Genomic DNA, 15,426 nt, shown 5'->3' with positions numbered 1-15,426 from the left:
CCATTCAGGGCTTTGTAGTCTCTGCCTGGAAGAAGACTGTGCTCACCAAGTTTTACTAAGCTTAAGAATAATCTGAATACAGCAAGCAAATAAAGTATGGCTGGTCATTAGATAATACTAAGAATAAACTATGGTTGTTTTGTAGGGTGCTAGTATAGCAGAATTTTCCAATAATCTAATTTTGAACAGAAGAAAAAGTTTTATTGCCCTCTCAAGACCATGCAAAGATTCATTATTTCATTTTATGACAAAGGTGATGGAATGATGCCCAAGTGAGAATGAGCACTAAAGAAGGCCTGAAGTTTGCAGACTTGAGACTGGTAGTCAATGGCTGCTTTGCAGAATAACCCTCAGCTTAACGTTCATCAGGAAAGCGCTTGAATTTCCAACCATGGCGCTAATATCTCCGTAGACGGTAACTCTGAGTAAGTCTTGTGAAGTAGTCTCTCTGCCCTGGTTTAGTATCACATTTCCTCCTAGGTGTGACAGTGACATTGTGGTTTTCCTGCCCCTCCTCCGTTACACTTCCAGACCGCTGAGAAGCTACAGAGATATGGCCTAGCTTCCTACATGTTCTGACATTGGTCACTCTTCTCATCACTGTGACCAAACACCCTACAAAAGCAAGCAATGTAAGGAAAAAAGGGGCTTAATTGGGCTAACAGTGTAAGAGTACAGACTTCCTTGTTGAGGAAGGACGGCCTGGCCACAGGAGCTTGAGGCATCGAGATACATTTCATCTGCCATCAGGAAGCAGAGAGAAATGAACTCTGCTGCTGGGGTCATTTGTTCTCTCTCTCCCTCCCTTTCTCTTCTTCCTCTTCCTCTCTCTCCCTCCCCATCTCTCTCCAGGGTCAGTCTTCTCTCCTCTCCAAGACTTTAAACACCTCCTGGCAAGGCTGGGCATTTTTAACTGGGCTGCCTTATTAGAATCAAGGTGTCCTATCACAGTACCCTGAACGAGGTGCTTTAGAAACAATATAACCTTATTTCTCACAATTCTAGAGACTAGCAGGTTCCAGAGCAAAGTACTAAGAGATCCAGTGTCCCGTGTGAGCCTGCTCCTCAGTAACACCTTCTGGCTGTGATGGAAAGGGGACGCCTTCTTTCTGGAGTTTCTTTCAGAAGGACACTGGTCCCATTCATGAAGCTCTACCCCCTCCAGACCCAGTCATCTTCTCCATAGCCCCACCTCTTTATGCTGTCCCCCTGGGAGGTAACAGTTCAACAAGTGAATTTGAGGGAGGTACACACACTCACGCTGCTGTTCAGCCCAGCCGGAGGCTTTGGTATAGTATTGCTGGATTTTCCATCATGCTGTCTACACTGTCTGTGAGTGTCTGGGTAGGGACAAACCTAAGCAGCCCTCATACTTCCTGAGAGCTCATCAATAACTTCAATTCAAATCTAGAACCTCTCCCCAACCAGCTTTTGCACCCTAGTTTTCTTCCTGAACTTCCCCAACACGACCCCTAAAGCTCTCCTCTGAGCCCAGCCCTTCCATTCCCTCTTTAGCCTACGTTTCATTGTGTTTATCTATAAGATTTGGTTTTGTCTCACAGAGATATAATTTCCTATTGATTTTATTATTTGGGCAGCTAAACAAGTAGGACCTTGCTTATCAGAAGTGCTCAATAAATATTTAGGAACAAAGAAAGAGACACCTGGGCAGTTACTTATTTAAACGTGAATATTCTGGAATCTTGCTCACCAAGATTCTGTGAATCAGTATGTTCCTTAAGCTTTGACCCCTCTTCTGAAAAATGCCCCATGTTTAGAAATACTGTGTAAGTGAAAAGGGCAGAGGGTAACTTGATGACTTGTACTCAAAATATATTTTGATGACTGGATCTACATAGGTGTACAAATTTATATTTCTGAAAAGTTCTTTTTGTTTCTTTCTTTAATATTCAGATTTTTTGAGACAAACTCCCATGCACTCCAACTTCAAACTTTTTTTTTTGCGTGTGAGTGTCCATGATGACACTTGTGTGTTTTGTGTCCATGATCACACACGATCACACACGTTTGTGCGCATCCATGATCAGACGTGCACTTGTATGTCCATGATCACACACGATCACACACGTTTGTGTGCATCTGTGATCAGACGTGCACTTGTATGTCCATGATCACACACGATCACACACGTTTGTGCGCATCCATGATCAGACGTGCACTTGTATGTCCATGATCACACACGATCACACACGTTTGTGTGCATCCATGATCAGACGTGCACTTGTATGTCCATGATCAGACACGATCACACACGTTTGTGCGCATCCATGATCAGACGTGCACTTGTATGTCCATGATCACACACGATCACACACGTTTGTGCGCATCTGTGATCAGACGTGCACTTGTATGTCCATGATCACACACGATCACACACGATTATGTGCATCCATGATCAGACGTGCACTTGTATGTCCATGATCACACACGATCACACACGTTTGTGTGCATCCGTGATCAGACGTGCACTTGTATGTCCATGATCACACACGATCACACACGTTTGTGTGCATCTGTGATCAGACGTGCACTTGTATGTCCATGATCACACACGATCACACACGTTTGTGCGCATCCGTGATCAGACGTGCACTTGTATGTCCATGATCACACATGTGCATCTGCATTTGTGTAGGAGAATATGCGTGCTAGAGCTTGTGCCACCCATCAGGTGTCTTCCACAGTTAATTCTCCATCTTAGACACGGAGACAAGGTCTTTTACTTGAACCTGGGGCTCATTGATTGGCTTGACTAACTAGGCAGCTTGTTCTGGGAATCCTGCCTCTGCCTCTCACACTGGGGTTACAAGTGGATGAACCTGGATTTTGCAGGGGTGCTGAGAAACTGAACTCTGGTCCTCATGCTTACACTGAGCAACACCCCAGCCTTGAATTCATAGTTTTTGAGAATGAATGAAAATGATGAATGGAGAGCTGATTTGTCTTTCTCTCATGTAGCCCAGGCAGATCTCAAGCTTGCAGTGTAGCTAATCATGGCCTTAACCTTCGAATCCTGTCTCTTCCACCCAAGTGCTGGACTTAGAAGTGTACCACCCATGTCTGGTTTGTGTAGGACTTGGTACAGAGCCTAGCATTGTGCACCTTAGGCAATAGAGATGAGCTACATCTCCATCCCAACAACAGATTTTTTTTAAGCAATTTTTGAGGTAAGTTTAGCCAGGGAATTTTGGTTTATTATTAGAACCAATTAGTTGCACGAAATTGCAAATTTCAAATGTCAACATTTAGAGAACTCAAGACTTATTCAAAATTTATCGGCTAGCTCTTTCTGCTTCTGCTGGCTACTTCACTAAACTCATCATTTACCAGTTCACTTTTTAATGAGCATGACTTTTATCGAAGTGCTTATTAGAGGCATTTGATATCTCAAGCATTAGGCTAGACACTAGTGGAATAGAGCTAAGCCCAAGAAATAGCTTTGTAGCCGGGCGGTGGTGGCGCACACCTTTAATCCCAGCACTCGGGAGGCAGAGGCAGGCAGATCTCTGTGAGCTCAAGGCCAGCCTGGTCTACAAGAGCTAGTTCCAGGACAGGCTCCAAAACCACAGAGAAACCCTGTCTCGAAAAACCAAAAAAAAAAAAAAAAAAAAAAGAAATAGCTTTGTAGTCAACAGTTCCACAACAGGAAAGAAAACCAAGGACTACAATGTCATCATTCCAGGGCTTCCAGAAGGAGTTCTTCCATGTAAGCCTTAAAACCCATGCACACACCTGCTGGCGAGACTTTGATGAATCTTGAGACTTTTGTCTTCTGCCCTCTTCAGACAATTGATCAGAATAATCCCTCTTTGTTCCTTGGCTTCTTTGGCTCAGAGAAACCACTCTGCAAAACTTCCTAGGTCCCATTTTTGGCACTTCCTCCCACACTGGAGGCAAAACCACTCAGCTTGGCACTCAGAGGCAGTTCACACATTAAGGGGAAATACGGCCAGTTGTGTAGCGCAGTTTCCTTATGATAAAAAGCACAACACAAGCAGAGATGACTTTCAGTGTCTGGGGCACAATGTGGTAATGTAGAAGGGGTAGATGGGAAATCTGATGGGAGACAATAGCGATAAACACAGACTTGCTTTTTAAGTACCCCAAAGCCTTTTCCTGTGTGAGCTCCAGGGCACTGAGCCCTATCTCAGCGTCTCTGGACCTTGATTCCCCCACCTATAAAAGCCAGGGCTTGGACTTGGCGATCTCCAAGGTGCCTTCTAGCTTTAAAAGTCTGATAGAAAGTAGATACAACATTAAGTCATATATATTATATGGCTACTATATGACCAAATGTCAGAGTCCAAATGGGCTGTCTTTCCCTTGCCGAGCACTGGACGCTTTGTGGAATTGTGTTATTGCTAATATGTGGATATGGAATGAAAAAGTGGAAGTCATTTTCTGTGTATGGTAAAACAGGAAAAACCTGAATGTAAAATTAAACAGTTAATCGCTCTACAACAGAATTTGGGGTGAGGGTGGGCATTGAGGTGGCAGGAAACACAGCACTGTGAGCCGTTGACGCAGTCTAGACAGGTCCCATGGTGAGAATTAATGTCACTTCCTCATTTGTATTAGAGTGTTGGTCACTGGCAAGACATGTCCGGAATGCTTACTATCACGTGCTAGGTCCTAGGAACGCTGGGAAAGCAGCAGCCTGGAGACTCCATCACTTGGCCTGATTACAGGTGAACTTACAGCTTAGTTAGGACTTACGAAGATTAAACAATGTGACAAAATCATAAACAGTTAAATTTCCGCAATAAATATTGAAGGATTCCAGCTGCGTATTAAAACTTCTATGCATGTTCGTTGTTAGGAAATTCTCAAGGAATGAAAACAGAAAATGACATTGTGGAAGTGCTTGCCAAATTCCTAGTAAAAATAGTGTTGTCTATTTAGAGGAAGTGTAATACTGGTATTTTAGATAAAGTGTTGTGTGTGTCTTTGGGTTTCACAGTGCCAGATTATTAAGAAAATTGTTCCAGACTCCTTTGATAAAAAGCGATATATTCGTAGAGCATTATCATTCCCAATGGCAGGAGTTTTTTTTTTTAAAGTAACATCTGTCTATTTATCTGTCATCTGTTTTTCATACATCTATCTATAACCTAACATATATCTATCATTTGCATATCTACAATGTACTGTTTTTATCTACATCTATATGAAATCTCTCATCTTTGGGGAAACAAGAAAGGAAAGAAACGAAACAGCCATATTATTTCTCTATTTTAAAATTGAGCCTCAGGCAAGTCCATCTTTAGAGAGCATGTTTTCTCGCCTGGGATCAGAGTCTGGAGTACACACTATACCCAACTTCAGGCTTTTAAACACTGTGAGTGCCAGCACAAGACAGAAAAAAAAGAAAGTGTAAGAGTCAAAGCAATTGGAAAGCAATGCTTCATTCTGCTCTTGAATAATACGGTCACAGGCGGCAGAGACAGAATACAGACAGTGCAAGGACTACTGTCCTGCCTACTGTAACATAAAAAATAGAATGGATGCTCTGGGGGTTAGCTACCTAAAAACATGATCATATTTACAGCACTCATTCCCCTTTACATTTTTATTCTATTCTTTTATGGAACTTCTTGGGTAAACTTGGCCTGTTTATTCCATTAGAATAGATTACCCATAAACTTTCAATTTATATTCATTGATATGGCGACCATTGTAGACACTATGAGCCATCAGCATGTGTTTCTTTGTTTAGAGACAGTACTGTTTATAATCTCGGGACAAGACAGAAGTCTTATTGTGCTTTTCTCCCTCTCTTCTTTCTCTTTTACAATCCTATTATCATTGGCTGTAGTCATTTTTTCTTTTTAATGCTTGAATCAGCAATGATGAGGGTTTAAAAGATGTGGGTTGACAAGATGGCTCTGTGGTTAAAGGTCCTGGCCACCAAGTCCCAGGTCCCTGACTTTAATCCCCAGGTCCCACAGTGGAAGAAGGAGAGAACCAAATACTGCAAGTTGACCCCTGACCTCTGCATGTACACTATGACTCACACATCTAAACATACATAGAAGTTACACTTGTAATTGAATTTCTTAAATTTTTCATCTTTATTTTTCTGTAATAGGAAGGATTTGCCTGCAAATAGCCAATAACACGTTTTAAAAATGGGAACAATAAATATAACCGACAGAAAGAAATGCAGACAGGTTGTTCCAGGTGGGCTACCTGGGTGACTCTGATGTCATGAACGAGCCCGGTGCTTTGCATCTTTGTTTTCTCAGACTTTGTCCTGGTAGAAAAAAAAGACTTCTGTGGATCCAATGATTACATCTTCATGCAGCCCTGTCTGAAGATAACACATTAGTTCTCCCTTGGTGCCTAGCTGATCAAATCTCTCAGAACATTTTATTTCTTGTGTTTTCGGTGTATCAGAGATTTGGGAGCAGGCTGGTTGACTGGCTGCAGCTCAGGGTCTTTCTTGAGACTTGCCGCGAGAGTGAACACGAATGCCAACCTTAGGCCTTGGCTCAGGCTGGAGGATCCAGTTCTAGACGATTCTCTCACAGGGCTAGCAAGGTGCCTGACTGTCAGCAGAGCACATGGGTCAGCTTCCTCTGGAGCGGTGCTGCTCACTGGAGGTGATTTCTGTTCCCTGGGGCCATTTGATTCTCACAGCTGCACAGGTGCCACTGATGTTCCTTGGGTTGGGGGAATGATTCTGGTGACATTCCCACACTGCCCGGAAGAGCCTCCTCCCACAACACACAATACCAGGCCCCAAACGTCTGCCAGCTAAAGTTGAGAATTTTGTTACAGGGCAAGGGATTTGAGAACAGGCCACACATTGGACACGTCTTATATTTCCTAGCTTCGGAAGGTTTCTGCGGTCTGTGTTGGGAGGATTCATGGGAAGGTGTGAATACGAGAAGACTTGGAGCACTGGGAGCCATCTCGGGATGGTGACAACCACAGCAAGCTTCTGTTGAGTGTCAATCAGCTTCCCTTGTTCTCACCACATTTGATCTTTTTTTTTTTTTTAAAAAAAAGATTTATTTATTTTTATTTTACACACGTAGATGTTTTGCCTGCATGCCTGCCTGTGTACCACAAGCATGCCTGGTGTCCCCAAGGGGGAGAGCAAGGCCAGTCTTTCCATGGTGAGCAGAGGCCATGCTCTCTTTGGAGCTGGGAGAGCCTATACTCAGTGTGTAAACACATTGAGGGTAAATTTTCAAAATCACCTTAGCAGTAACAAAGGAGCAGAATGGTTTTGAGTGGGCAGCAGAGATGTCTGGACTGGGGTAGCTCAGTGGTAGAGCTCTTGTCCAGGTTCCTTTGTGAGCCACTGTCCTAGCTTCCTCTGCTGCTGAGATAAAACATCCTGGAAACAGGCAACTTCAGGGAGAAGTGGTTCAAATCCCAGTGTCAGAGTACTGTCCATCAATAAAGAAGCCACAGTAGTAAGAGCTGAAGCAGCTGGATACAGCACATTCATAGTTAAGAGCGGATAGAAATGAATGCAACCATATTTGCTTATGCTTAGTTCCCCTCTGCACTTACAAAATTCAAAATTCCCTGTCTCCTTTAGTGTGCTGGATCGTTCTACATTTATTAAGAGAATGAAAAAAAAATCCCTCACAGACATGACTAAAGGTCAAACTGATCTAGGCACCTATCATTGAGTCTCTCTCTCTCTCTCTCTCTCTCTCTCTCTCACACACACACACACACACACACAAATGCACACACACTTTACATATGTGTATACATACACACTTCTCTCCCTACACTCATATATATATATATATATACACACACATACACACATCTCTCACACACAAACACACACACACACATATATATATATAAAAATACATACACATGTCTTTCTCACACACACTTACATTATATATATATACACACATCTCTCACACACACTTACATATACATACATATATATACATACACCTCTCTCTGTCTCTCTCTCTCTCTCTCACACACACACACACACATTCATACATACACATGTGTTGCTTTTCTTATCCCTGTCTTTTATTTCACATATCTTTTTAAAAGATTCTTTTTTATTCTCTTTGCTGGAACAAATTTTTTGATAATAATTTCAAAGATGACCTTTCTCCTATTAATTTCAACTATGAACTTGACACAGCCCAACGTAATTCTGATGGAGTCTCAACTAAGAAATAGCCTGGATCGTACTGGGCTGTAGGCATATTTGTAGGGAATGTGTGTTTGTGTGTGTGTGTGTGTGTGTGTGTGTGTGTGTGTGTGTGTGAGAGAGAGAGAGAGAGAGAGAGAGAGAGAGAGAGAGAAGCAGAGACAGAGACAAAGACAAAGACAGAGAGAGACTGGTTGGTGTGAGAGGGCTCAGGCCAGTGTGAGTGGCACTATTCCTTGGCAGTTGACCTGAACTGTATAAGAAAGTTAAGCGAGCAAGCCAGAGGAAACCAGGCAGTTATCAGCATTCCTCCAGGATCTGGGCTTGATCTCCCTTAGTGATGGACCTGTTACCTATAAGTATAAGATGAAGCAAATCCTTCCCTCCAAGTTGCTTTTGGTCATGGTGTTTATCATGGCAAGGAAAAAGAAAGCTGGAAGAGCTAGGCCTTGGAACCTTATCCATCTGAAGATGTCCACCACTGTCCTGTCCTCCGCATTAACGGTTAGAGTTAGACAGGACCTTCCACTTGAAAGCATCTCCCTTAGAACCTCCTTGCTGGTAAGAAGTACACAGCCAAGCTAGCGTGTTCTGTGGAGCTTCCATGCTCTGAAATTCTACAATAATGTGTTTGAGTATAATATTTTGTTGTGCTTTGTTAGGCAATAATTATTAAATATGTAAATACATTAATCTTTTCTTAGTCCATTTTGACTACTAAAATAAAAATGCCTCAAAATAAGTAATTTTAGATACAACAGAAATTTATTTCTATGTCCAAGACCAAGGTACTAGCATTTGAGTAGGTTAAAACTCCTCCACAGAGAGGACACTTTGTGTCCTCAAGGGCACTCCTTTCATTCACAAGGTATAGTGATACTTCATTTGTACTTTAATAAAGCTTGTCTAATAAAACATCTGCACTGATCAGCCTTACAGACCAGGCAGTGGTGACACACACCTTCAATCCCAGTAGCCATGCTAGTTCGCCATAGATATTGGTCGATGGTAGTGCGAGCCTTTAATTCTAGCCCTAGAGAGGAATATAAGACGGGAGGAGACAGCTCTCAGTCTCATTCTGAGATTCCTGGAGGCAGGATCGCCATTTCATACTGAGGTCGAGGTAAGAGCCAGTGGCTGACTGCTTTGATTTTCTGACCTTCAGGTTGAACCCAGTTCCTGTTTCTGAGTTTTTACTAATCGCGCTACACCAAGGGCTCGGCCTTCTTGTTCTCAGCACTTTCCAGGGGCACTGCATCTTCATACCATCACTGCTGAGTTCATGCTGCAATATTTAATAGTAAGAGCTCCACAAATATTCAGAGCACAGCCAAAGCTTAGAAGAATATGCATGATATTTATGATTTATTATACTGATAATAAAATTATTATCTTAATTTATATAATTACATTAACATGTTTTATCTCAATATATTCTCTTAAACATTTGTGTGTGTGTGTGTGTGTGTGTGTGCATGTGCACACTTGTGAATGTGAAGGGCAGAGGTCCACACTGGATGTATTTCTCAATCACTTGCCACATTAATCTTTTTTTTTAAGAGTTTGTTTTAACTTTATTTTTATCTATTTATTTATTTATTAAAGATTTCTGCCTCCTCCCCGCCACCACCTCCCATTTCCCTCCCCCACCCCCATTCAAGTCCCCCTCCCTCATCAGCCCGAAGAGCAATCAGGGTTCCCGGCCCTGTGGGGAGTCCAAGGACCACCCACCTCCATCCAGGTCTAGTAAGGTGAGCATCCAAACTGCCTAGGCTCCCCCAAAGCCAGTATGTGCAGTAGGATCAAAACCCCATTGCCATTGTTCTTGAGTTCTCAGTAGTCCTCATTGTCCGCTATGTTCAGCGAGTCTGGTTTTATCCCATGCTTTTTACACTTTAATCTTTGAGACAGAGTCTCTCAGTGGCCCAGATCCTACGCCCAGTGCTGAAATCAAGAGAGTATGCATACTGCTGAGTCTCCAACTATCACCACATACTTAAAATAATCTTTTTTTTTTCTGAGACAGGATTTCTCTTTGTAACAGCCCTAGCTGTTCTGGAACTATCTCTGTAGACCAGGCTGGCCTCGAACTCACAGATCTGCCTGCCTCTGCCTCCTGAGTGCTGGGGTTAGAGGCGTGCGCCAGTACCGCTTGGCTCTATCTAAAATGATCTTACTGTTGACTGCCTACAAGCCTGTTTGTCTCTGTGATGTGGAGGATTATGTGCTCCAGGCTCTCAGGGCCTAATACTGCTTTTACACAGAATGAATCAATGAATCAATGATGCCCCTTGGTTACTCACCACAATAATCATGCCTGTTCGCGAGGCCTCTGGCAGCCCAAATCTCAGCCATGCAGTTTGCTACTCCACGGCCATCCAGCCTCGCTGACTTAGGCCATCTAGATCGTAGTCAAGAAAAGTGGCCAGTTGATGCTTCTTGTTTGGGAATCTCAAGGTATGTTTAACAATATTTTTTCTGATCTAGACATGGTGGCTCAGTACTTGTGAAGATCAAGAGTTCAAGGTCGTCCTCAGTTATGTAGTGATTTATTTAGGAGCAAGCCCAGGCTCCATCTGCCACCCTATACATGTTATTGTTATTTCTGATTTCCATGTTGTGAAAAGAGTCGGCACATAGGTTTGTTATTAAATAACACTGAACATGAAGGGGAGAAGATGTTCTCCTTTGACTTGTCTCTCTTAGAAATACTTTCAAGATACAAGAATATTTCAAATATATGTAAACATACCACAAACAATATAATGAGTGGCCATAACTTGCAATCTATATTTAACAATTCCAAAAATTTAACAATATTTGCTTCAACTTTAACAAACAAAGCAAACCCCATAGCTGTCATCATAGCTCCTTGCCTTCCACCTTTTCCTCTTCTTCCTTCTCACTGACCAGTTGGCGTGCGCCCTTCGGGCCTGTGCCTGTGTTATCACATACTTACTCCATAGATAAACAGCAGACAGGTATGTTTCCTGGCCCCCAACAGAGGCATGAATGGTCTCCGCTCCCCCAGTCCTAGATCCTGTCAGGAATAAAATGCCACCTTGGCCAAATCCTGAATGCCCATGCTACTTGCTATTCTCTCTTTCCTGTGAGTTATCATCATGTGTCTAAAATAATCTTGGTTGCTGGCCTCTTGCTCCATGCTTCTTCTTGTCTGCCTTTGTGAGGCTGGGCTTTCATATCCCCTGGTGGTTTTCTGGAAGAAACTCAGAGTCTGGAGAAACCTATTGTCAAACTAACTGTAGTGGCAGAGATTTTATTTCCATTATGTTTATTTGAATGATTTCCTTTCCATAAGAGTGTGTATGTCTAGTGTTGTGGAGTATTCACCAGAGAAGACTGCTTGGGCATGGGTTTAAGCCAATAGAAAGTCTTTATTAGCCAGCCAGCAACTATACTGGGTGTTCAGGATCCCAGTGCACCCCTAGCCTTTCTCAGGGTGAGCTTTTTAAACACAAAAACCATGTCCCGGGTTGACAAACTTCAGTTAGCAAGAACAGTTGGCCAGAAGCAGGACTACAAAAGCCCCAAAGCAAGCACATTTAGAGACTATCCTAGAACTATGGACTTTGATGGATTAGGCCTTTGTTGTAGTTTTGGCAGGTGGTGTGGTCTACATTCTAAGTTTTGCAGCCTGAATGGTACTTCAACATGGAGTCAGTTATGTCAAGGTCTGGTACCTGCTAAGGTCTGGGGCCCTATTAGATCTAGACTTCTTTTTATAGTAGTGGCTTATGTTTTCTTTTAAATTAGACAAAACAAAAGAGTTGTTGATAAGAGCACAGATAGTATTCAGAGAGAAAGAAATCAGGGCATTGTGCTGAACAGTTGAAATCTGATAACCTGGCCTAAAGAGGAGAGTTTGATGCTCCTAAACAGGACGTGCATGTGAAGCTCCCCCTGGTCCTACCTTGGCTCTCCCCTGCTCCCAGGAGGTACCACCCTTCACCTGCAGCTGCTTCCCTTACTCTCTAGGGTACATTTCTTTGAAGCTGTTTTCTGGATCCATCACTCCCGCCTAAGCCTGGCTCTCAGGCGTCCTCTCTGGCTCAGAGGTGGGGCTTCCTCTGTAGCAATCACAGTGGTGTGTGCTGTTCTGAACCAATTCTAGACCCCAAAGTAGAATTTTGTGCCAGTTATTAGGGTCAGGGGAGAAGATCATTTCGTGCTGTTTCACTTAACTCTACACTTTTCAGGGAAAAGGTGTTTATCTCCTATTTGCAAGCTTGAAGTTTCAAAAACCATCCTGCTTACAAACCTCAATACCTAATCTAGAATTATTTTCTTTTACCTGGACACATGCTAACCTGCTGCCTAAATGAAGGGTGAGAAAAAAAAATGACACACGAGGGGCAAGCAGTAGTGCTGGGTAAAGGTGGCTTTGGTGCCTTTCCTTCACAGTGATTTAAGGCTCAGCACGGATTACGTGAGCTGAATGACTTCATTAGGAATTTCAAATAGAGACCTTTAAATATCTTTAAAAAAAAATACTCAGCATATAGCCTTTAGTGGCCCAGCTCCCAGACCACTGCTGACATTTGCATGTTGTGGGAACCGCACTTGAGTGTCAGGGACGGTTATACAAGGCATGGTCCACCAGAGTGAATTCAGGCCCAAACAGTCCAGCCAACACTAACGGCATTAGCATGGGTTTGTTCCTTCATCCACCTGACGTATTCTGAAGCTCATATTTAGTTTACAGGTCATGATTTAAAAAAGTAGCAGCGGCCCAGGCGTTGGTATACACTTGTAATCTGAGTACTTAGGTGTTTGCAGAGGGGTGAGTTCAAGGCCATCCTCAGCTCCACAGTGAGTTAGCAGTCATGCTGTGGTCAATGAGGTCCTGTCTCATAACCAAACCAAGCTAACCAACCAATAAAATAAAGAAAAGGAACCCTTTACCCCACCCCAAAAAAACAAAACAAAAAGCAAAGTAAAAACCAAAACCCGCAGTGCACTTGGCCTCTTGTCTCAAATGTGGAAGAGAACACTCTCAGAGCTGTTGATGGGCTGAAGGGAATGGTTAGAGTTCAGAATTAATGTTTTCTTTAAACGTATTTTGCGTGGCCAAACCAGGAGAGAGAAAGGTCCACGCGGGGGTTGGGGAAGTGACTTCACTCTTTTGATAGCAGAAAGTCCTGTTACCACTGCAAACACGTAGCTTTTGAGTGAAAAAGCCGGCGAAATCAAATCGCTCGCATGTCACGTCTTATTCTCCCTGAGCCAAACTTTCTCATCAATCTGTGTGGGTCACCGGGGAAAAGCCGCAGAGAAGGAAACGCTGCCTTCGGCGGCAGTGTGTCGCCCAATTAATGTCGGTCTGGGAGTTACCTGAAGCCTTCGAGCTACTGCACCCAGGGAGCAAGCCTCGCTTTTCAATTCGGTCATTTCCATGGGGAATTGCGGCACGCGCAGGTCCTGGGTGTGGCGATGTCGAGATGGAGCTCACATCTCCAGGCTTTCCACCTTCTGGCCAATCTACACGGCTGAGATACTACGGATAATCCGGGCCTGCCTTCCTGCAACTCCCGGACCGCGAATGACCGCGACCCCGTGACCACTGCCCAGTGCCAAAGCCAGGCTGCGTGCTCCGCGCGTGTGAGCTTCTCCCCAACCGGCTCTGCGCCGGGAGGCGGATCCCCTTCCTTGTGCACAAGTCCTTATATGCACCGGTTGCACCGGCCCGCCTTTACTCCAGCCCCACAAATAATTAATGGGGGAGGAAGGACGCTGCTGTCTTTTCCCGCTGCCTCTCCTCACCAGCCTTTTCACCATTAGAGCATCTCAACCCAGTCAAGAAACCCCAAGATGCGATCGAAGGGCCATTTTGGTGCATTGCACAAATTGAACACGTTAAAAAATAGCCTTCGGGTTCCTGCACAGCGAGGTTCAAGATAGTCTCTTCCGATTCAGTACTATTAACCCGCAAAAGCTAGGGCGGAAAGGGTGCGCGCCCCTCCCCCTCCCTGGCTAGTGCGGAGGGACCCGGTCAGGAAGCGCGGCCTCTCCCCAGTCGGAGACCACGCCTCCGCCCCCCCCCCCTCCCAGGAAGCGGTGATAGACAGTTCTGTGGTTCTCCACCCCCACCCCCCAGCTGAGTGGAGGAGTTGATATGTCTCATTATAACAGCCAATGCAGCCGCCATCCACGCACAAGCAAAGAAGCATGTCCCATTTAAATACACCCACGCAGCCCCAGCGCCCTTAGCCGATCAGGGCGCGCAGCCCACACGCACCGCGGCTCCGGGCTTGGAGGTCCGCGCAGGTCGGGCTCCGGGAACCCGCGGATCGACGCTCACGGAAGATCGGAATCCGACTCTGGTTGGGGGCCCGGGTGGGCGGGGGAGGCTGGGCCCCGGGCCTCTCTGGCGGACAGCCGCATGAGGACGCGAGCGAAATAGACCAGGGTGGACTTGTCAAGGCAGACTCTTCGGGCTGGTTTGGTCCATTTCTCCCGCGAAGAGTAGACATGGCGAGCGACTCCCCAGCTCGCAGCCTGGATGAAATCGATCTCTCCGCCCTGAGGGTGAGTAGAACGTGTTTTTTTTCCTTTCTTTCTAATGGTCTGAGGCTGGGCGAGGGAACGTTCCCTGGTTTCCTGTTCTGATTCCGGGGCAGCTGATGGGGTCCTAGGCTGAGCCTCTACCCCTACAGCAGAGGCTGGGCTGCCCTTGTGCTGCTTGGCTCTTCCCGAGGCTCCGCAAGGAAGCCAGTGGAGCTTATGTCAGTTTCATCTTCGGTCGGTGTAAGAGAATTGCATGAAAGGCGTGTGTGTGTGTGTGTGTGTGTGTGTGTGTGTGCACCCGAGCAACCGTCTCCTGCCAAGGCGCGAGACCCGATTGCTTCTTGCTGCAAAAAAGAATCTCCTCTAGAATAAAGGTACTGGTCCCTCAGGTTTACCAGCTACCTGCAAGATGCCATCGTGAGTCTAGCTGTCCCCACCAGCTGACCCTGCCGCTCCAAGAGGGCAGTAATTGTTGTACTGGGCTGGTCTGGTAGATGGCAACTGACTCCCTTCCCGGGTTCTGCCTCCGTGCGGGGGCTCAGGCTCGGCGCTTCCCTAAACGCCAGGATACACTCACCTTTAGCTACGGTTTGAACTCAACCCTGCCCATGCCTTTCTAACTCGGTGACTGTGACCTTTCAGTTTTATGGCTGAACTTCAGCAGGTGAAAGGGACGCCTTAGCAGCTTCTCCTTACCACACCGGAACTCCCTGGAGAGACTGTGTGTGCGTGGTGAG

General features: G+C 45.0%; 1 protein-coding gene across 13 annotated transcripts in view; it reads left to right on the top strand.

Moving 5' to 3' along the window:
• The first annotated feature begins 14,591 nt into the window (after window positions 1-14,591).
• The window catches only part of Tnik (TRAF2 and NCK interacting kinase), a 440,041-nt gene continuing 439,206 nt past the window's right edge, over window positions 14,592-15,426 (top strand). For all 13 annotated transcript variants that reach the window (XM_041658945.1, XM_041658944.1, XM_041658954.1 and 10 more), the window contains exon 1: window positions 14,592-14,710. In XM_041658945.1, the coding sequence (XP_041514879.1) occupies window positions 14,654-14,710 (57 nt within the window). In that variant the 5' untranslated portion in view covers window positions 14,592-14,653. The remainder of the gene's footprint in view (window positions 14,711-15,426) is intronic.

The sequence above is a fragment of the Microtus oregoni genome, unplaced genomic scaffold (genome assembly GCF_018167655.1).
Source record: "Microtus oregoni isolate MIOR12 unplaced genomic scaffold, Mior012 000010F_ref0000083, whole genome shotgun sequence".
In the NCBI taxonomy this organism is placed as follows: domain Eukaryota; kingdom Metazoa; phylum Chordata; class Mammalia; order Rodentia; family Cricetidae; genus Microtus; species Microtus oregoni.
This window is presented reverse-complemented; position numbering and strand designations above follow the sequence as displayed.